Raw genomic sequence first — 22794 nt, forward strand, 5'->3', positions numbered from 1 at the left:
GCCAGATGATTTAAAAAATTAGGGTCTCTGCTCCACTGGTGTAGCTTTCTACAACTGCTCATTCATTTCTGAGTATGTAGTGTACTCCTGATGCTCTAAAGCCAACCGTATGACCTGAACAAAGGTGACTGAGTGAAGAGTGACTCTTAAATCAGCTGATGAGTTGTCAAAGAAAGGTCGTTTCACATAACATGGGGCTCTTCTTAACATGGGGGCCAGTGTCCCAGCAAGAGAAGATCAGGAAATAGGCTCCAGTACTTTCTTGCTTCTTCAGACTGTGAGATCCAGCAGCAGATCCAAAGTTTGTCTCACCTCATTGGTGTGAAATGCAGTCTTTGCAAATCACTAGGCCCACACTGGAATAGGCAGTGTGGGAGATTTAGCCTAATCCTAAATACACGTCTGTGGCATTAGGAGTTCTCAGAAAGATTGAGTACAGAAAAAGTTTAATTTATAAAATATTCTGCTGAACAGTTAGTAGTGTGGCCTCTCCCAAGCCCAGTTCTTCTCATTCTTATTTGCCGTACCAAGGCTGGGCCCAGAACCCCTGGTCTGTTCATTCTCCAGAGGCACTTGGTGATTATCAGTCTGTTTCTCATTCATATTCTGGTGGGATGCTTTGGGTCTGTGCCCCACTGAATGCAAACAGCAGTATATAACATTGCTGTTAATGAACGAGAGCCTTACGCAGTGGCTGGATCAAAGCTAGGAAAGACAGACAATGTGGAAAAAGGCTTTAAATATTTCCCTTCTGCACTAACTCCTGTCCCATATTTCTGCCCTCAAAAGAAGGGCAAGTGCCAGACATTGGGGATTTGCTACCATTTTTCTTTCTAATGCAAAACATGTTGTAATGTTTCAGATTCCCTATTCTGCCTATTTCTGTTTCTGTTACATCTCCGAGCTTTCCTTGTACCCCTAATTGCTGACTTCTGAACATCACAATGTAAATAGCTTTTGAGCTTTGGTCTTTGAGCCTTCATGTTTGATACTGTTGCTTTCAGTACTTAGAACTTTATTTAGGGGGAATAGAACATTTTTTTAGCGAATAGCCACAATAGAAATATGCCCTCTACATTATCTGACCCTAGATGAAAGTTCTAACATTGTAACGTGGTTAGGGACCTGATGCGTGTGAACAGACTGTTTGACTTCAATTTAGTCTTCACTGGTCTGGCACTTAAATATTCTCGTGGAACAACTGCATAGAGTTGAGGTGGCGTCCAAGGATCATGATGCAAAAATTGAGATGAAGTGTGGGAGACTTCATGTGATTAGGGACTTTCATTCATTTGGGGGGTGGGGGGGAGGAAAGCACTAACACAGTTAAACATCCAAATAAAACAGAGTCAGGGTGCACAGGTGAGCATATGCAGTCTGACTGTGTGTCCTTGTTGCCCAAGATTTTCCATGCTGAGCCTGGAGTTTGACTACATGTGCCAGTATGACTATGTGGAGGTCCGTGATGGGGACAATTTGGACAGCCGAATAATTAAGAAATTCTGTGGAAATGAGAGGCCACCTCCTATCCGAAGCACTGGGTCTTCACTTCATGTCCTCTTCCAGTCTGATGGATCCAAGAACTTTGATGGATTTCATGCTGTCTTTGAAGAAATTACAGGTAAAATAATCCAAAAGAACATGCCGCTCATTAATTCAGTTTCACTAATCTCTCTCCCTGTTTTGCATCATTAAAAACTTTCATGCTGTGTTGCCAGCAGCAACTTAAACAAAATCAGCGTAGGGAAGATTTAAAAGCCACCAGATGGCATGTGAATGTGAGGGTCTTCTAACAAAGACTGAATTCCTTATACCTGTGTGAAGAACAGCACATCAGCCAACTTTTTCTGTCAATGCTGCTGTTTTGTGGGACTTCTCTGTTTGAATCTGAGAACTAATAGTACAGAAGGAAATAGAGGAAGTGGCACATGTATTTGCAATTGCAGAATTGCTCAATGCTGTGTGCAAGAGGTCATACCATCAGGGCTTTAAAAAAAAGTGTGTACAAAGGACAGATTATTTTCTTTAAGAAAAAAAAACCGAGGCATTTCCTATTCTGTGATGAAGTCACTATTATGAATGACAGAAGCAGGGCTCCAGAATTCCTGTGGTTTTGTTAGTACTTGTGTCCACCACACTGCTTTCCATCATTTCTTTCTGACTATAAAATAACATTGAAAGTGTAGCTGGTTCCTCATTTTGCCATTGCATGTGAAGCAGCCTCTACACTCTTCCTGGATCTTCCTTGTTTAGCTATGCAAGGTATTTTGGTCAAATCTATCCACAGTACTTCTGGCACAGAAGGCTAATCAGAGTGTGCTGCTTTGACATGGGTAAGCCCTGCAGGATCTGTGGCTCACCATAACTTGCCTTCTGCACACCCTGGCGACCCACATCTCATGAGGTCATCCAGGGTATATCTGGCCTAGGAAGTTTAGTTAGTGTATATAAACCTTATATAAATACACAAACATACAGTGGATCAGCTGTTAACAACTATCAGGGGTGTAACTAGAAATCTGAAATGTGCATACCACTGGATGCAGTGCCTATGCCATTTCTTAGCCTGCCCCGTTCTTCAAATGTTACCTTAAGTACCTGTTAGTAACACAGCAGGAGCAGCTAGCTATTGATAGTTCACCTGGGCTTACAGCAGGAGAGGTGATATAGAACAAATTAATGTGGTATGGGCTATGTTGCATTAAGGGCTGCCTACACTCAAGGCAGTTTACTACTAACATTTTCCATATGGTACAAGATGAACTGATTCTGTTTTCTCTGCCCAGCAGGGAACAGTTGGTATTCGAATACTGTTGATCACTATTTCCGCCCCATTTTTAGTGATAATTATTCTGAGGCTGGGTGGCTGCGAGTGTGGTAATCCACACAGACCATGTTGCAAAGGGCTTCCTAGAGTTTGTGAGGAGGTCTTACTCCGCACTTTATTATGAGGCTGTTCTGGCCTAATGTGCACCTGCAGTGAAGGGCTTTTAAAACACTCACAGTGTCTTTTTATGTGAAGCGTTAACCTGTCCAGCAGGACAGTTTAGGGGAAGAATGTGGTGTGCACGGGGCAGTGTAGAATTGAAAGCGGGGGCAGCACAGGATCAAAAGCACTGGCAGCACACTGCAAATTGAAGTACTTCCCCTGAAATTTCCTTCTGTGCATAGCACTGTGGAAAAACCGAGGTCACCGGTACAGATTGCATAGGGGTTGCTAGAGCAATTTCCTGTGCTGCAGGTGAGAGCAGCAGCAGTGCTTGTGTTTACAGGATGTGGCCCATGCCATGGAGGTGATCTTATGTCTCATCTCCAGCACTTAGTGGTGTAATGGAGAGGACTGAGGAAGTGTTTTGTGCAGTCAGAACTGAATTTCTTCCCTTTCTGTCTTCCCTTCCTCTGAGCTCTGTACTGGCTCACAAGTCATAGCTTGCTGAAGCAGTGGCACTGACTGCACAGAGGTCATTGGTTCAAGTGCCAGAAAGGATTTGATTGATAAAAAATAAGCTTCAAAAGCCTAAATCCCCTTTAGGAAAAGTCACTGCATGTATAGTTATTAAAGGACGAAACCACACAACCTGCTGCGCTGCCTGGTCTGGAAGCAGGTGTTAGGTCCCATCCCATGCCAACTGTTAAATGGGAACCAATAATTGGCATGAATGACTAGAAGTCTTCAAATGAGAAGGATGGGGGACCAGATGGGGCGGTATCATGGTCTCTTAGGTATTAGACATATGCTGGGTCTACTTAGATGAAAGCCTGTTACTGAATTTCAGTAACATTTAACGTTCTGTACCCCTAAGCTAGGGATCTTTGACACAATGTAGGGGCTTTAACCTTTTGTAGTACTGTTCCATGTTATTTGACTGAAGCCAGGAAATCAGGACTCCTTTAAAAAGTAAAATATTTAGTGCTCTTGAGTATCAGGCATTTTCAAGGACAATATCTGGCACTTATCCTCATTCACTTGACGTGCTTACTTTTACAGAATCATGAGACAAAGCTGGGGCAAGGACAAAGCTGAAAGTTCACTAGCTTCAAACCAGTGACTACAAAATATCAGTACAGGCTCTTCTCCTTCTCTTTCGCAGTGATATTTTACATTAGTTGGATACAATTGCCACATATATATTCCTTTTAATGAATGAATTGCTGTCCTTCGTTAGACCTTAGTCTTCAATGAGACCTGGAAGATACTCATTGCCCAGCCACTTATGAATTGCTCTTACATCACCACATGAAACCTCCAGTGAAATCCATATGTGGCATCTATGTATTTCTTGTCTTTTGCCATCTTAGTATAAGACACTCAAAGATTATGCTTCAAATGAAGTCTTTGCAAGGAAAACTGCTGATTCTGACGTCTGTCATTCTGGACTGCAGCAGAGAGAATGCTTTGAAGGTACACAACCTCACCATAGGTCCCCAGGGCTGGTTGCTCATGGTTGCAACACTCAACAGCTGGTACAAGGATTCATATTTCTCTTATAACTGAAGTAATCAGTGCATTTAGTGTAGAAGGACAAAGATGATATGTAAATTAATTAGAATGCAGACCTTTCTAGCAATTAAGGTTTCAAAATTTAATCTGTAAGTTCTCAAGCATGCTTGGATAATTATTTAAGATGGCACAAAATATGTTTTGTAGTCAATGTGAACTGAAACTGAACTCAACTTCTGGTATGGATCCAGATATGAACTTTGCTGCAGAGTCTTGTTTTGTTAAGATGGACTTGAAGCAGGGCATCAGATCCTGAACTCCTCAGGTATTGGAGTTACCTGAATCTTAAACTGGATCTAAATCTTGAGATTTTGGCTCTACTTTCTATCTGCTAAAACCTACAATCAGGTTGGAAATTAATTTAAGTGAAAATTATTTCTTTGTATTTTTGAGAGTAAATTATGTTGTACTCACTGATCTCCCTGTAGAGCAGGCACAACAAAAAAGTTTGTGTGTTATTGCATGGTGGAATTTGCTGATATTAAATGGTGCAATTACACATTCTGATATTAATTTATGCTAATATATACAGTTTGATGTGTATCACTGCTATATTTGCAGTATGCAAGATCTTCCCCAGCAGACTTAGGGTCATGATGACCATTCAGAGCTTTCTGAACACAACACCAAAGAAGTGCTGCTCAGGGGCAAAGCACGTCCCAAAGTCTGGGATGACAAGATCTAAGACCCAAAAAATCTGCCAGAACCATTGATCCCAGAACTTATTGCTAAACTCTGGGATGAATGGCAGGAGAAACGTAGGTTGATACTAAACTTTTTAAATTCAGGCTAAGCTCTAAACACTGTTGGAGCTTGCTGTAAATTATTCTTCTTCCACAAACCTTTCTCACCATTTGACTACAGTTAAAGTAAAATGGTAAGGGTAAGTGATGAATGCTGGGAAAAGGACTGCCCATCCCTGTAAGATCCCCTCTCCAGTAAGAAAGACGACCACAAGGCTTTTTGACATGCATTAGGCCCTTTACTCTGTCTTCCTAAGTTTTAACCAGAGTATGTCATTTACCCCAAGACACAACCATCATGAGGAAAAATAAGAGAGGACCCAAATCCTATGAGAGACCATGAATGTTCTTGCTTTTCTTTTATAGCTTGCTCTTCATCTCCATGTCTTCACGATGGAACGTGTGTTCTAGACAAAAGTGGTACCTACAAATGTGCTTGTCTGGCTGGCTATACAGGGAACCGCTGTGAAAACTGTGAGTACAGGCACTGTGTGTATGACCAGCCTGCAGGGTTGCCACTGACGCAGGCCATTAATTGTTAGGAGTGTCATTGATATGTAAGTTAGGTCAGTCACAGTGCCAGAGAACGCACTGAGCTTCTTAAGGCATTTTTAAGACATGCTTCTTGCAGTTTATCAAGATATCCACTGAATAGTTCTGGAGTATTATATCTATGTGTAAAAAGGTAAAACAGAATGGAGAATACAAGAAATCTTGTAATGGACCTGGCTTATCAGACAGAGATATATCTGCCTCCTATTTTCCTTTGTGTGTATCATCTGTTCTCTTTTAAAAGCACATACCCTAGCTGAGCCCTGTGCTTGATGCTCTAGCCAAAGTCAGCTCTAGGAAGTTTGTCTTCCCTCACAGCCACCTGAAAGGTAAAATTCTGGCACCATGAATGACAGAGACTTGGGATGAAAACAAATGAAAAAGGGTAGATTCTGTCCGTATCTGTGCTGGTGGTCCTGACTGTATGTGTAGTCATACACCTGGTTGTGTCCTGCCAAGTGGATTGTAAAATAAGTGGCTTCAAATGAGTTCAAATCAATTGTCTGTTCTAATGATTTAATTCTTCATGCTTGTGCAAATGTTTTCATCTAACAGGGCTTGAAAGAGCAAGAAGGAGTAAGAATTGTGCAATATATGCTATGATAAAGGCTATATCATCTTTACTACCTGAAAGGAGCATTGTGAAATATTTAAAACTGAGCTAGAGCTCCAGCTGACCCTGGAGGATTTCCCTGATACTAATGAAATCTACTTGGGATCATATTTGGCCCGAGACAGAAAGCATGGCTTACTGTGCCCTGCTGTGGCATTACTCTGGCTGTAAGGCATACAGTGCCTTGCCTGCTTCCAGAGCTTTCAATTCTATGTCAGAGCAGACATTATACACCAAACCTCACTACTTCAAAATCTTGTCCCCATACATGCCTTTGTCAGGAGTGTACTTCTTTCCTGGAATTGCTTTTACTTCATCAGGGGAGTTAAATCAGAGTGACATAGTACCTCCTTGCATGGATCATTTTGAGATAAAAGACCTTTCAATTTCTACAGATCCAGAAGTAACTCATAAGATTTGACTTTTCTCCCAGAAGACCAGAGGAGAGGTAGTTCTATGTTTTCTATAAGCCTGAAAAAGTTTTGGTTCTGAACAGCATGCCACATTCTTCCAGATTGCACAGATTCCCGGCAAGTTTACTGTAGGGAAGGGGCTGCTGAAAACTGCCCTCCGGGCTAATGTGGCTGGCTCTTCTGGTAACAGCCTCTTTCCTGTGAGTAATTGTTTAGCAGGTCATTTAGGGACTGGAAACTCCTGAGCTCTTTGCAACTGCTCAGTGAGATTAGTTCCGTTCCTGTCTTAAGGAGAGAGTTAAAAAAAAAGAAAAGATTTCTGTCTGGTTCAAAACCAACTTAAATTTCATATCAATTAAATTTCCAGCAAACCTCAACTCTAATTTTGGCAGGATCTACACTACAGTCAAGGCAAGAAATGAAGCTCACATTCTTTTAGTGAGTTTTCTCACTAGTTTTCTTTTGTAATTCCAGTGTAGAAACTTCACCCATACAACAACACACAGAGCAAACAACAGAGGAGGCAGTAGAAAAACTGAGATTTCTGTTTTATTTTAAACAATGAAGAATATAGGTAGTAGAAGAATGAAAGGGAGGAGACACTTAAAAATATATACAGTGAAATTTTTAACTTAACAGGAATCCTGTAGTTTGTGAAAGACTCGTTTAGGTGGATAAAATACTATTACTTTATGACGTTTGAGGCTGTATGCTTGCCTTTTGCTTATGCTAGGAAATACTTTTTCCAGCACCTATATTGCTGCCTTCCATAGCTAAAGATTGACTTTTTTTCTTGTAGGTGAATAGCAAACCTCTCAGTGGGAAAACATCATGGCAAATCTCTGTTCTCGCTGGCTTCAAGGAAGTTTTTTCTTAAGATATTTCCTTCAGTTTTGCCAAAGCATATCCTAAGTATTTTCCAGTGGGGGAAAAAGGCAGAAAATTAAGGTTCGATTTGTTTTTTAAGAGTGAAAGGAAGAACTGGAAAAAATATCTGTGGCTGTAATTCTTTAAAAATTAGTCATTTAGTTTCCTGAACAGCATTGCAGTTTAAATGCTAAGAGGAGATTGTGTCGTGCTCAGGATCTTTCTGTCTGTTAGGTCTGCAGCAACAGTGCTGTCTTGTCAAGTGGAGCCAAGAGAAATAAATTTACTTTCACAGAAAACAATCATAAAATGGTCACTTTTGGAATATTGAATATAACTTTGGACACTGTGAGCCTGATTCTTTCAGTCTGGTTTTCTTGGAGCAAGTCAGATGCAATCCCATGAAAGTCAATGGATTTATGTTGATGAAAAATAGGTATCAGAGAAGAAAATTAGAGCCCCTTAATGTTAAGTGCATGTAGAAGCTTTGTGATGGTGCAGCAGAAGGTACCCAGAGAGATAGAAGGGTTTTAAAGAAATCCAAGGGACATACATACTTCAGAGGAAGGGAGACTGTGAGATTATTTTATTGAGGAATAATTTAAGGACAAATTAAACAAATTCAGCAATGGACATTTCATGATAGAATCAGAAATCTTCTAAGTTCCTCACCATCCCAATAGAGCTACGTCTTACTGTCTGTTACCAAGTTTTAGTTTTAAAGATGTGGGAATCACTATTGGAATTACAGAAATGATAAACCACAAGGAACTTATTTTTTCATCTGTTAAACTAAATTCCATCTATTTAACAGGACGATCAACCTGCTTTCCTGGGGCTGGAAATTGTGCTGTCAGTTACAATTTGCAATGTTAATAAAATAATTAAAGGAACAGGTTGCTTATAACTAGCAGTCTCTTTTCTCTTCTACTATGACAGCCAGGAAATTGTCTTTATGTTTACAATTTGAGGAGCTAGTATAGAGATTTAAAGGCTTCAACAACATGAAGTGAAATGCAGGCATGTATCTTTCTAACAGATCTTAATATTTCAATCAATCTTGTTTCAGGGCAATAAATATTTTATCTAAATATGTCTGATTTCACTCCAGGAACTGTTTAAAAAAAAAGGATCTATACAAAATTATAAAAGAAGTGCTAAACAACAAAGTGAGATCTTTCCTTCTTTTTTCTGCCCTGAAACACAATAAAGACAAGTTCTAGGGACCAGCAACAAACACCTTGTTACCCATAAGCGTGCATTGTTGTGATGATAATAATAAGTAGAGAAAACTAATTCCTATTTTAAATACTTGGGCTTCTTCCTGATCTTAAACGGAATTTGCAGTGTACCTGCATACCCCTCCAAGTGACCCCTTAGCCATGCTGACATGATTGAGATCAAACTCAGGCTTTTCTGTCTGACCTCTGTGGATTTTAATGCAAATAATCCTGCAATCAGAGGCATTAAAAAAAAAAAAACAAAACTAGATCATCATGTTCCCTTAGCCTGCAATACCCTGAAACAGAGCACCAACTTCCTCAAAAGATGCATGTTAGGGAAAAAGTAACAAGCTGACTAGTAGCCTCATCCTGGTGCTCTGCATGCTGAAAAGCATCCACTCAGGTATCAGACTGTCAATGACTGTGTACAGTGTGACAACTAGTAGTTCAACTCAAACTAGGAAAGGTCTTTTTCAAAGTCTCAGTGTCGAGTTTGCCTGCTGAATATGCAGCTGTAGAGTGAAGGTACTGCTGGTACCCCATAGCAAATGCTTTCCCCCCTGCTTGTCCTCCTCCTAGGACAGGGTGTTCTGACTCAAGAGTCCTCCCAGGGCTTGCTGGCCCCAAAGCAAGAGACCTTGACCTCATCCTGCCCTGAAATTTCCTGTTACCTTTATTTCAAACAAAGCCAAGCAAACTAGAATTCCTACGCAAATAAGAGGAACCAGCTGAATGGGACATTCAGGGCTCAGATCCGATTTCCATTTTTATTCTGTTTCTCGCTCCTGTCTGCCAAGAAGAAGAGGTTTGTTCTGCATCCTAATGAAAAGTCTAATCCAACTGACTAAGCTGTATAAACTAACTCTTTGCTGTAGCCTTTGATGTTGCTAGGGCTGACCTCACTATGTTCCAACAGGCCTCTCAATATAGTTTTCAGGCCCTTCACCAGTGCTGATATAATCCTCTTCCATCCTTCTTGGCCCCATACAACTGTGACTTGGGCTGGTTCTTAGGGATGCCCTCACCCTTAATGGACTGACTGACTGATATTTAAAATAGGGAGAAAGCATTAACACTCCCCCCGCCACTGTCTTGTTCTGCTATGGGAGAAATGAGTCCAGCTGTCAGTGCTTGACATAGGCTGGACAGAGTTTTAATCCCAGGAGAGTCTAGGATGAGGCACTGGGGAAAGATTCTGGACATTAAACCTAGTTTTCGTACTTGACCATGGACATGTAATGCAGAGTCTTCTAAGGGAACACTTGGAGTTTTTAAAAATTTTGTTAGAAAGATTCTTAGTAATAGATTTCAAGGAGTGCCATAATCACTGTCTATAATCACTGGTGTATATTGTGCCATCTGCAGCCCACTGTTAGACCATGCCTATGCTGCATGATTACAGTGGAGAACTTCAGGTATAACCAAATGCCCCTGAGTCCTTTCTTGCCACTCTGGCCTGGAAATCAGTCCTATTCCAGTTAGGGAAATTGTTCCAGAAAGAAATGTGACTCTTAATTTCCCTACTTCTAGCCCTACCATTGCTTTTTTGTTGTTGTTTATTGGGTTTTGCTTATTTTTCTCCAGTGGAAAATAGCTTATTACAGCTTTTTAAAAGGACAGAGTTCTTCCCCACTTGTATCAAGGTGGCTTTTTGGTGGCTATGTCAAATAGATGAGATTAAAGCCATTCTTTCTCCATCACATTTCTACCGTCCTCCCTATAGGCTTGCGTGTATAGGGTGGGAAACAAGAACCCAACTCCTGCTGCTGCCAAAGCACATATATACCTGGAGCTGCTAAGGAGTAAAGGCTAGTGGCCTTTTTTCACTATCACGATCCAAGGGTTCACCTGCCTTCAAACTCACACACTAGCAAAAACATTCAACTGGAATGTGGCAGTTCTCAGGTTTTGCAGACCCGTTAGGGGTTACAGGCTAAAGCTTAAATCAGCCTGTCATACAGCAACCCTGTAGCGTGAACACAGGCAGGGTGCTCTCAGAGGAGGCTTATTCTCCAGAACCTTCCTGGGACCCCCTCTGAGAGGCAACGTAGTATCGCTACTTGTGCCTTGAACGCTATTACTTGGTTAAACTGCTTTTTATGGGCAAGACTTCTCAGAAGGACAGTTAGTTCAGACAGGGTGAGATAATCCTGCAGTGAAGACGTGGCCAGTGCAGTCATACAGAAAGCTTCATTGACCCACATGTCTCTGCAAAGCCAGGTAAGATAATAGTACTGCAGTCCTCAGAGAGGTTTTTAGTAAGTTACCTTCATGGTTCATTTCTGATGGGATAATGCTCTCTTTTTTTCTCCTGCTCTAATCAGAGAACATTGTGATGCTGGCTAGACATTTGCTGGGATGTTATCCTTGGTGCCCCATACTGCGCCATAGTGTAGTACTTTCCAGGAGACTCGTGTTCATAAGGAAAAATCTGTATTGGTTATTGCCTAGTGTGTGATTTTGAAGGGCTTGTCTTGAGATGGAGGTAGAGAATTCTGCGCCCATTTTTCACTTCAGTAACCTGGAGGTTTCTCCCTTGGTTAGAAGGATGCTGGAAGAGTTCACACAGCAACTGCTAAACCACCAAACATTATGTCTGGTGCTTTAAGGTAACCTAACATCAATTTTGGTTTGTCTTAACTAACTGAGCGATAAATTAAAGCTGTTTGGCTCCTGTTACACGAACAGCCAAGATGTCCCATAGGAGGACAGAAACACCTAAGAGAATAATGAGGTTAATGGCTGAGGATGAAAATTACTACAAACATCTGAAGCAATCAGTAAACAGCTGCCACTTGTGAATCATCCTGCAGAAAACTGGTCCCTAGGACTGCTCTTTCCTTCAGCTCTGTCAATACGACTGTTGTATTGGGCAAGTCATGCAGTCTCTGGGAGGAAGTTGCTCATACCATTTAGCAGTGTTTGATCTCATAATATTTTTATAGTGTTTTGAAACTCCAGTGTAGCTGACGGGAAGGCTTAAAGAGACAGAACATCTGCTGTATTGATGACTCCTCTTGTCCCTTTGTTATTTTCTCAGTGTCAATTAACTAGCCAGTTTTTTTATTTTTTTCAGAAAGTGAAACATGTCTGGTAAAAAAACATGGTATTCTGCCCAGATCATAGCCCCAGGCATTGCTATCATCTAAATAAATCAGAAATTGTCTCTTTGTTAACATAATCCACCCAAGGATAGGCCTGCCATTAGCGAGAGAGGTGTTTTCTAAACCATATTTCATGGATTCATAGGGAATCTCCACTTGCCCCACCCCGAAACAATCCTGAGCTTTTTCCTCAGTCTGCTAACATGCCTTAGAGATAAAACCATCCACAGGATTCTCCCTGGTATGACTTGCCATGTGGAAGGATGAATCAGTGTTGCAGGAGGACAGGTTGGACCAAGCTACATTCCAGGTATTCTTGCCATGCTGGATGGGACAAAGATACTTTTCCCTGTCGTTTTATCACTGAATCTCTTAGGATATTAAGTCTTCCTGACAGGTCTGCTCTAATGTATGGCATAAATCATCTCTTAGCACAGAATAACTGCATGCAGGCCAAAAAAACTTGTCTGCATCAGTGGCACACTTTAGGCTCACCCTCAACTTTTGCAAAGGTCACAGATGACATGGGGCTGGTATACAGTTACAAGTTGCTGATGGAGATATTTTCTACCTCCTAGCTGAGGGGGAGAAAGTCTATCTTTTGGTTTCTTTGGAGCTAGAAGAAATGAGAGAAGGGCCTGGAGTAGATTATAGATTTGGGGTCTCTGCCTCTGACCACTTCTTGTCCTCTCTGAAGACTGATACACTGTTCATAGCTTTCGGGGTGCAAGAACAGACTGCACGTTCTTGCAGTGCTTTGGGGTAACCTTAAAACTACTTTGAAACTTTGATGGAATAACCAGCATGCTTAAATGCTAACAGTTTTGTTCTTTTTCCCTGAAAGTTCATTCAAAGGCTTTGTTCCTCCTTGAGGATTTTACAGTCAAGCATCTCTGAGGCAAGCTACCTTTGTAGCTTCCCTTTTTTGTGCTTGTGGGCATGATTTCACTGTCTTGCACACTGTTTACAGCTGATACAAAACACTGCCAAGGCAGAATAGCCCCAGGCAGTAAGAGTGCTCTTTCTTGCAGCTTCTATACTTCTCTTTGGTTTCTTCAAGAGCTCAGGAACTGCATTTCATAGATAACCAAATTGCCCTACTACTACCTTAGTACTCTCCTGCTTTTTCATTCCCTTCATTTTCTTTTTCCCTACACTCTCCTCTCAATGCTTGGTAATTTCCATCTTTTTTTCTTAAACAGGCAATGCCAGATATTCCTTTCTGTCTGAAATCCAGCTCAGATCCCTGCAAAAGGCTGAATAAACTATTCTAACAGCTATGCTAGGGTCAATCTATATCATTAAATGGTGTTTTCCTGTTACAGTTAATGCATGTTTACAAACATTGTTTCAAAGCAATATGCATTTCTTAGAGTCTCTTTCTCATCCAGCATGGCCTGGTCTTGTCCCTCTTTAGCTGGAAAGCTGACATCTCCAAAATGAAACACCTCAAGATGATTTACTCTTCTTTGTAATTTCATATAATAATGAGCATATCAGCTTCTCTGTTGCCCTACAATCTTCCTGCAAGCAGATAGTGCTCTCCTCTGCATTGTGATATTGTGGTGTTTTCCAAGGGACACACTGGGGAACTTACTTACTCTAAATATTACTTCTTGCCATTGATAGAGAAAGTGAATATTGAGGATTGTTAGGTTTTCAGTCACTCCAGTATCCCATGCACAAACAGGTCCAGTTGTATAATTAAATAGGCCATCCAAGTACCGGAAAGGTTGTGTCCAGAGACACAGCTTTCTAAGGGCTAAGAACAATGCTGATAAAGATCAAATGGCTAATTGTAAGCAACAACCTCCAAATTGTGTACAGATGAATAAATCACAGTGGGTGATCCAAGCATATTTTCACATGGATACGGTCTCATTCACAGAAGTGGAGAGCTGGAAAACATCAGGGGTGAGTTCCAATTGGCTGGAAGGGAATGAAAAGATTTGGATTTCAGTAGGGATTACATCATAGTTTTGTGTAATTATTCCTAGCTGGTGGAATCACTGCAAAAGCCAAGAGGCCCAGAGAGCAGGACTAGAAATCTACTATCTCTGATACTTAGGGTTGGCTGATCAGCTGCTCTTGTTATGATTTCCTTAGACATTTCCGGGATTAATGTGAGGACTGGCAAAATGCAGCAATGAGAGGAGATTTGAACTTCCAGGACTCTTTCATGGGGGCTAAATTAAGATCAAAAATCTTTGTGATCAATTGTCTGTCCAGCATTTCTGCATGAGCCGTGGCTGGAGTTGGGCATGGAGCTGGGATAATGTGTCCTGGGGACATCACAAGAAGTTCAAAGGAGAGTGGAGAGTTTCCTCTCTTTTGAAACATGAGTGAGGGCAGAGATAGTTTGTCCAAAAATCCTCCCTTGCTGGCAACCTGGATGGAAGCTACTGCAATGCAGGGGGACACTTTTGGGGAATAATCCTTGTTACCCCTCCAGGACTTGTATTTGATACTGAAGGCCAGTTCCTAAGTGACATTTAGGCACCTATTTGCTCTTTTAGCTACTGAAATCACCATGACATGAGCACCTTTGTGGATCTGGCTGTTAGTATCTTGGCCTGGCCAGCTAAAGTGCCTGTGATAACATAGAGGTTGGAGGTACCTCTGAGACCTCACCCACTTGTTGCTGAGTGTGTGGTGACAGGCATGATGAAGCAGAGCAGTTCAGAGCATCCTTGTTCTTCAAGGTCCAGGAAACTCCTTATTCCAGAAAACACTGTCATCACTGTGAATACCTTTTTATCACAGTGGTTTCCTTGCCCTTTCCTGTACGGGATCTGCTGCAGTGTTTGCATGTATTTGTTCTCTGAGAGTCTTCCTTTAAAAAAAATTATTTTCAACCCAAACCTTAACACTCTTAGCTTTCCTTGTTCACACCCTTCTAATTTCTTTGTAAAAGTTGCAACCACACTCTTTTTTCACCTAAAATGCAAACCCTGCCAGCTCCAAAAAGTAAAAGTTCTGAGGGGCAACAAGGAAGACAAGCAATCATGCCAGACTTCACCAGCCTCCTCAGACATGACCTGTGTAAACACACACCATCCCCAGAAAGCATTTCCTTCAGAGAGTCCTGACTAAGACCACCTGCCCTCCAAAACAGTTTATCTCCCGGCAGTCTGTTCCTGCTGTGGGGAAAAATGGTGATCACATAGCAAGGCTAATGCCATCAAGCCTCTCCTGCTCTCATTCACATCCAGCTCTTGCCAGGGTCTGGAGGAGAACAGCTGGGGTGCTTGTCAGTGTGTGGCTTCCTAGTCAGCAGCGCTCTCCAGCGTAGGAGAGGGGGGAGGTTCAGGGAGGTAGTGACAATAAGGTTAATGTCCTTATGGTGGATCCTTCAGTGTTTGCTATCATTTATTCAGGAGAGCTTGAGCTGAGAGTTGATCTTGAGAGCAGCACCAAAAGATGCCAGGCTCTTTCCTAGTGTAAGTACCATCACTGTGAATTGAGCTCCTTATAGGAACAAAGCCTGTGCTAAAATGATTGCTGGCTCAGGGAGAGTGTCAGCAGTGTCACAGAGAGAACATTCCCACTGCAACTTACACAGCTTGCTCTATGAGGGCTGCAGGACCTCATGAATCCAGCAGATTGGTTTCTGTGAGCAGATTTACAATGTGCCCATGATCCCAGCATGTAGAGAACTCTGATGGCAGACAGGAGCCAGACAAGAACACTGGGACTCCTAAAGTGTAAGTCAGTCTGGAGTCAGGGCTCCTGCCTCATAGTGTGTGTGATGTGATCCATCAAGGTCTGGCAGCCTGCACAGAGGAAAGTGCAGAGCCTCCTGATGCCTCCTGATGCTGGCATGCTATTTCATCAAACCTATTGCCAAAGTCATATGCTTGCCTGAAAGCCCTGCTCGCTGCTTATGAGAAGGAATAAAAAAGCGGTTCTCCTGAGCACTCTGAGCCACGACCCCCAGAAATCCTTCACCTCATTCCCTCCTTGAGGACACAGCCATTCCAAAAACATTTTGATAGCCAGTGTCTTTATGCTTTTGGCTAAAGTAAGTCTCCGTGGGCTTATGTGTTAGGCATTAACTGTTTCTGGGCTGCTATGTCAAGCTGCAGAGGTATGATGTCTCAATGAAAGCCATCTGAGTCCTCTCCCATGTCAGTTCTTTACTGTCAGCAAACCCTGTGAGAACCTGGGGTGTCCTCACCTTGTGGATGCATGCTGGGGAGAGAAGGGATAAGTGTAGGAATAAACAGCATCAGAGATTTCAATGGACTGACAGGGGCCAAGATTAGGAAATAAGTTCTGTTATGAGTGAAGACAACAAATTCTGCAAGTCTGAATTCGGAAAAGCTCTTTACTTCGCGGGACTTTGCAAAGGGCATCACAATACCCAGCAGTAACTGCTAAGCTGTTCATGGATGGCTCCTTCCTTAACTCCTGTGCTTTGCATTCAGGCACACTGAACCATCTGCTCCCATATAGCTCCATCACCTTTGTACAAAACACTGCAGCTGAGAATAATGCACGGATTATGTAATGGTATAATTATTTAATGCTGATTTCTGCACAAAGTTGGGTCAGTTTAAATGCAAACGTAGTAAGAATATCGGGAGATGACAGGACTGTTGCTAGCTCTGCCACTCGCTCACTGTTTGCGTTCGGGTAAATTACTTGATATCTCTGTGCTATAGTTTCCCCAGCAGTAAAATGCAGACAGACATTAACTTTATCAAAAACTTTGGAAATACAGAGATTATAAGCTTTAAGAACTGTTATATAATGATACTTAGGTAGTCATGTAATCAGACTTGCCCTCGAAACAAAAGTTAAACCAAGAAAAAGAATTTGATCAAATCAGAGACTTGCAGGCCAAAAGTCAAACCTGATGGGATTTCCCACTTATTGACTTTGACTTTAGCAGGCTAGGCCATAGGCAGCGACTGCAAATATCAGTGAGCTGCATGAAGTGCATGTAGGTAGAGCTGGCTGGGAGTTTTCTGCTAGAATGGTCTCACAGCAGTAAATTTGCAAAGAAATTTGTATTTTCTGATGGATTTTTTAAAAGTTATTATCTTCTTAATCAGAGAGAAAAAACCCCTACTTCCACATACTCTGCATGTTATTCTCTCTCCAGGAACAGCATCTTGGAGCTGTGATTCCTGGGGCTTCCAGGTTCTCTGCCTCTACAGCAGTTGCCAGCCACTGCCATTCAGCCAGGAACTCCCAAAGCTCAGGATCCAAAATCCTGATGCTGAGGTTCCCTGCACAGCATTTCTCTGGCTCAGGGGCTGCTGTGGCTTTTAGCAGCATGCTGGGTCATGAGAGAATGTCATTTAGGCTTTCTTCTGACAAAATGTCCTCTTTCTGAGGATAATTATTTAATTAATATTTATTTTCTAAAAAGAAAAATAATAATATATATAAAATAAAAGAATAAAATATTTTAATGATTTCATTATTTAATTATTTATTTAATTATTTATCTGGCAATGAATTAATTAATTATTTAATTATTTGATTTTTTAATTATTATTTTAAGAATAAAAATATTTTATAAAAAATAGTTGTCTTAATAGTTATTTCTTCAGTTTCAGTCTCTATCAGGCTTTCTCTGATAGGCATTAGACTGGATTGGCTAGGATGGTGGCACCCAGGGTCCCAAAGCAAGTCCATAGCACTCTCTCTTGCTGCAGAAGACATATGCTAGGATTCATAACAACAGAAGCTGCTCTACTCCCTTACTTGTTACCAAGTGCAGTTTCTGTTGCCATTTTCAGTGTTTGGCCTCCGCTGAGCATGCCAGCACACCTTATGCAAAAACAATATGACAAGTACCTAGAAAAATGTTCTCCAGAGCCACTACTAGAGAGTCAAAATGTGCTATATACATTAGCACAGGTCAGCCTGAAAGCCAAACTCTGACTTGGGAATATGCAACAAGATAAATTTCTTTAGCAGTAGCAGTATTAAAAAATCCTGTAAGCAAATTAAGAACAAAGCTATACAATTACGATCTCTTGCACCTAATATTTCAGGCAGGAGAAAAATGGAAATGTAAACCTTTTATTAGTACCAGCAATGAGAACTGAGATTTATTTCAGGCATGCAATGTATTATTGAAAGGTTGTACAGAATTTAGAGATAATGTATGATATGTGTGAGGGGTGATATATATTATTTAATGAGGAAGTGGGTGAGAGGAAGGCAGCAGAAAAATGGTGTTCATTTAATGAAGGTACCCTGGGACAAAAGCAAGTGATACTTCCATCAGGCAGGACTTGAAGCACAGCGAAAAATATAACTCAGGACATGATCTAATTTATCTCACTGGTGATAAAATGAGCATGAGAACTATTTCTAACTGGCAGATAATTCAGATCTGAGGAATGTCTCTTACATATAATTTAAAAGAGGAATTTGCACTGTTATTAATAATAATTAATAATTAATAATAATAACATTTTACTTAAAAATTCAGGAACTTACTGCTCTCTAGTGTAGTTTTCTCAGACTGTGGAAAGTTGTCTGTGAAATGTGGAGCCATTTTAATGTTTCAGCTGGGACAGAAATGTTGTTTTCTTTTTTCCAAGACACCAAAGTAAGAGGCAAGAAGGGTAATAAGTTTTATCAGAAATCTGTGAGTTTGTTATATAGACACTTGAGGCAGCTGTGTTTTTCATTCTCTCTCTAACAACTTGGGTTGTCACAATTGTCCATTTCTGCCAGAGGTGCCTGTTGTAGCCACCTTGTCTTATACCTTCCTACGCTACTCTCTTATGAACTGTACAGAGATGTATCAGGCCAAAACTTGCCTAAGTGACAAGGGTTACCTATATGCCTGTATAGATTAACTTCCCAGGAGCAACATTGTGTAGCAAAATATAGAAAAATTAAAACGAAAAAAATCTCTCGGCTCATAATGGGCTTGCTAGTGCCACCCTGTTCTCTCCAAAGTCTGCTCCAGTTTTTTTTTAGCTGGAGTTTCAATTTTCAAATGATGAGACTCATATAATTTCCACTTACATTCTATTATGCCTTTCAAACATTTGTCAAGGAGACTTTTATTAAGTTTTTCTTGAGTAAGAATTCTCCTGTTCTTCATTTTATCCTGCCTGAATATACCTCTTCGTCTTTCTTCAAATATTTTACTGTATCCTTTCTGCTTTTAGCTTTCAGATTATTGTAGTTTTTAGCTTTTATATGACCTGGGTGGTCATTCTCAGCTCTTAGTCACTCTCAAGATTATATTTCCCTAACATTAGTTGCACCTTTCCATGAAATCTCTCCAGTTTTCCTATTGCTTTCTAGATATAAATTCACCAGAATCTTTATAGATGTGATGACACCATGGCATGAAAAATGGGATCAGCCTGACCCTCATGGGGTCTCTGGGTTGCTCAGACTTCTTTTGGCAGACCTTGAGTGAATGTCTTTCATATTTGGCTGTGCATTACCACCTCATAGTAGAATTTTGCAGCCACCTAGTCCATTTTCTGGGTTCCTGGTGGCTTTGGTCTTCTCTTTGTGGAGAAGAAGGTGCAGAGACCTAGCACCTGAGATCCTGACACTCAGTTCCATTTTGGCAGGATTGTCTCAAATCTTAGTTTCAGGTGAGTATTGCTGACTTCATGGTACATTTCATAGATAATTCTGCCTGAAGCTCTCTACCTTTGTCTTTTGCTTCTTCCTTTGTCTGCTTTGCAAAGTGCACTGAGAGAAAAGGTAAGGTAAGGTATTAAAAGCTGGGCAGTGACTGCTATTCAGAGGGCATTGCACTAACACTAGGGAAATGTTGAAAAGGCCTTTAGGTAGGATAAGACCTATGGATGACAGTTCTTTCTTTAACCACTGCTGTGTCAATGAGAAAGTCCTCCCATGGGTTATCAAGACAGATTTTCCTACTCCTTCCTCTCTCATTTTGCTATGGGGAAGTAATGCTATTAGCCAAACACAGCACAAATGACGCTTGTCCTTAGACACCTTAAAGGTAGGAAGCCAGAGTCACAGGGCAGTAGGAATCATTTATTTCATGTGGAGCAGAGCATTCTAGCTAGTGGCCTAGGAACGGTTCAAGCCCATGGAGTCTGGGCTTGAGCTCGCAGAGCTTGGGCTTGAGCTTGGTGAGCTTGGCCCCTGGCCAGCCCACCACCTGCTTTCCCAAGGAAGTTCTGTGCAAATGGCTCATAGCCCTGTCTCTGCTGTAGCAGTCAGGCTAGACCAGGCAGAGGTACAGCGGGGGGTGGGTACAAGGTGGAATGGGGATGGCCGTGGGTGGGCGAGGGCTGTGACCTCATGACTGTGAAAGCTGGACCACAGAAAGAAGGAGGACTGATATTCAGAAATACTCAGTAGATGGCAGGATCAGGCCCATCCTGCCTAGGCAAGGGAATATGAAATCATATCAAATGTCTTAAGAGAGCTTAGAAACTGAAGAGAATTGGGTCCGTTCAGGTGGTTGGATTTTATGGCTAATGTGTGTACCCAGAAGATAAGGGCAGAGCTAGGTATGAATGACATTTACAAAATGTTCTTTTCGTTTCTTTTTGACTTCTGAGAAATGTCTGTTGGAGAGTTGGATATAGTCATACACCAAGAGAGAATGTTGAAAGACTTCAATAAAATATCTCAAATAAAGTAGGCTGTCCTAAAATTCAGTGGAATATACTGCACATTATGAAAGATGTAAGAAGCAGTCAAATTCACACTCTTAATGGGAAGCTATCCACAAAAAGAGAAGAAATTGGATGAAGCACACAGGGGCTAGGATTCCCTTCACAAAAACTGTTCAAAACTCCATTGCCTGAAGTGTTCACAAGTAAAATGAAAAGGTGCAGAAGAGCTGCCTGAAACATATTAGGTAAAAGGGTTTAAAGTCAAACTGAAGAGTTAAGAAAGCTATACAGCTCAAACCAAAGCAGTAGAGGCAGGTACTAGAGTAACTGTATGTGACTTTCAGGGTAGATAATATAGCTGAAAACAGAGAGCTCAGCTGTGGTACTGAGATACAGGGAACATCTCAAGATTCAAAACTACATTTAATTTGTAGAGAGAAAGAATGAGCTTACAAAATGATCCAAAGGAAAAATAAAATGAATGGCTGTGCTCCAGTGGCAAATTTTAAAGAACAGGCCATTACAAGAGAAGAGACAACCAGTAGATAAAAGCATGGGGAATAAAAGGGACATGTCTATTAATAATACTTAGCCGTTTTGCCATCAGAGAAACTCCACGTGACTCTGTGAAACAAGTGGGTATGAGCTAATGCTTATAACATCCCTGTGAGGAAAAGAGTGCTCTCATTTGTTAGATACAGCAGATGAAGCAACTTACCCATGGACACACTTCTATAGCTATTGTTAGATCTCACTACCTTCTGCCTCCATATCCTCTACTCTAGGCCATAGTTCCCATACTAAATGAATCTGTGCACAAAACACTGAATTTACATCATAAAAAACCCGAGTTGTTCCAGCTGGTTCACACTGGCACAGAGAATCTAAAAAAAGTCTGGCAACCACAGAAAATCAAAAGGACTAGAAATATCTAAATATCTTATTCACTTAGGAGACCAAACAAGAAGAGATACTTAGAGTTTGTGGAAAAAAAAGTAAGTGTAGCTTGGTGACATTTTTTCCAGGATGGACATAGAACACAAAAGCACCAAAACATTTGTTCTGCAGAGCTGAACTGGACCACAGGAAAAACAGAAAACATATATTTATGATGAAAAGGAGAACTGAGTGGTGCACAGATGTTTCTAATCATCATCTTTACTCATTTGGCAAGCTGAGTGTGACTTTACATTGAAAGAGAGAAATATAGTGAAATGAATTGCTGTTCAGAGAAAGATATGGAGAGAGTGACTGGGAATACAAAGATCATGACTGGGAAGAAAAGTGTTCTGAGAATTTAAAACACATAGAAAGTCTATGCTCCCATTATTTCCCTTTCATTTATGTATGTGCTTGTGTATACACATATGCACCTATATATGCATGTATATGTATGTGTGTCTGTATTTCACATGAGAAATGTTAAGGGCTAGGAATTAATTTTCTTCAATTTTTGTCATTATTCTTTTGCTAAAGATGACACTGATGCAGAACACTTGCAGCCAAGAGGAAATGTTGAGGTCCCCTAACTGGATGTGTTTTGATTTGGAGCAGTGAGTCTGGGCCCTTCTCTAATGCTTAAATGTTAGACAGTTTTTCTTTCCAAGGCTTGTGCTTACTAGTGCACAAATGATTCTACCGACTCATTGTTTCATGTTTGTAGTAATCCATAAAATGAGATGAATTTCTGCAGAGCCTTGTTTTTGTGAATGCTGCTGCTTCAGGACTGCTTCTCAAGAATCTCTTCCTTATGTGAAAAATTGGATGGTTCACAATCCATATAAATAGATGCCTTCATGTGTGTTCTGTGTAAGGATTACAGGGCTAAGGCCTTAGAAAAGTTTTTTCTCTGGAAGTGTAAGGATCAAAATTTGCCTGTAGTTAGTAAGCAGCTAGCTATGAGGCAAAACAGAAAAAGTTAAATACTAAAAGCGTAAAGTACAGGTGATCTCTTTAGCATTCATCTATTTATCTTAGTACCACAGCTCCCAAGTAAAAAACCCATAAGCATATCTAAATCTTGCACTGAATCCTTTCCTATGCAGTTTTCCACAATGAATGGCCAGGCAAAGTCAGAGACACAGACAGATGGATAACTGTGTAGATACTAAAACCTGTGTTTCCTACATTGTTGTAATTTCTACAGACAGAAAACTGGTCTTAAAAAGTGAGTTGGAGAAGGTGAATAGGGCA

The 22794-nt window shown here is 41.0% G+C and overlaps 1 protein-coding gene across 4 annotated transcripts in view; it reads left to right on the forward strand.

Annotated features, from left to right (window-relative positions):
• PAMR1 (peptidase domain containing associated with muscle regeneration 1) overlaps nt 1-22794 on the forward strand; it is a gene marked incomplete at both ends in the record, with an annotated part of 57424 nt that overhangs the window by 23529 nt on the left and 11101 nt on the right. For 3 of the 4 annotated variants that reach the window (XM_082001093.1, XM_082001094.1, XM_082001095.1), the window contains 2 exons: nt 1404-1621; nt 5611-5718. In XM_082001093.1, the coding sequence (XP_081857219.1) occupies nt 1404-1621; nt 5611-5718 (326 nt within the window). The remainder of the gene's footprint in view (nt 1-1403; nt 1622-5610; nt 5719-22794) is intronic. The other variant, XM_082001096.1, reaches the window with a different exon arrangement.

The sequence above is a fragment of the Phaethon aethereus genome, assembly GCF_964289735.1.
Source record: "Phaethon aethereus genome assembly, chromosome: 5".
In the NCBI taxonomy this organism is placed as follows: Eukaryota; Metazoa; Chordata; class Aves; order Phaethontiformes; family Phaethontidae; genus Phaethon; species Phaethon aethereus.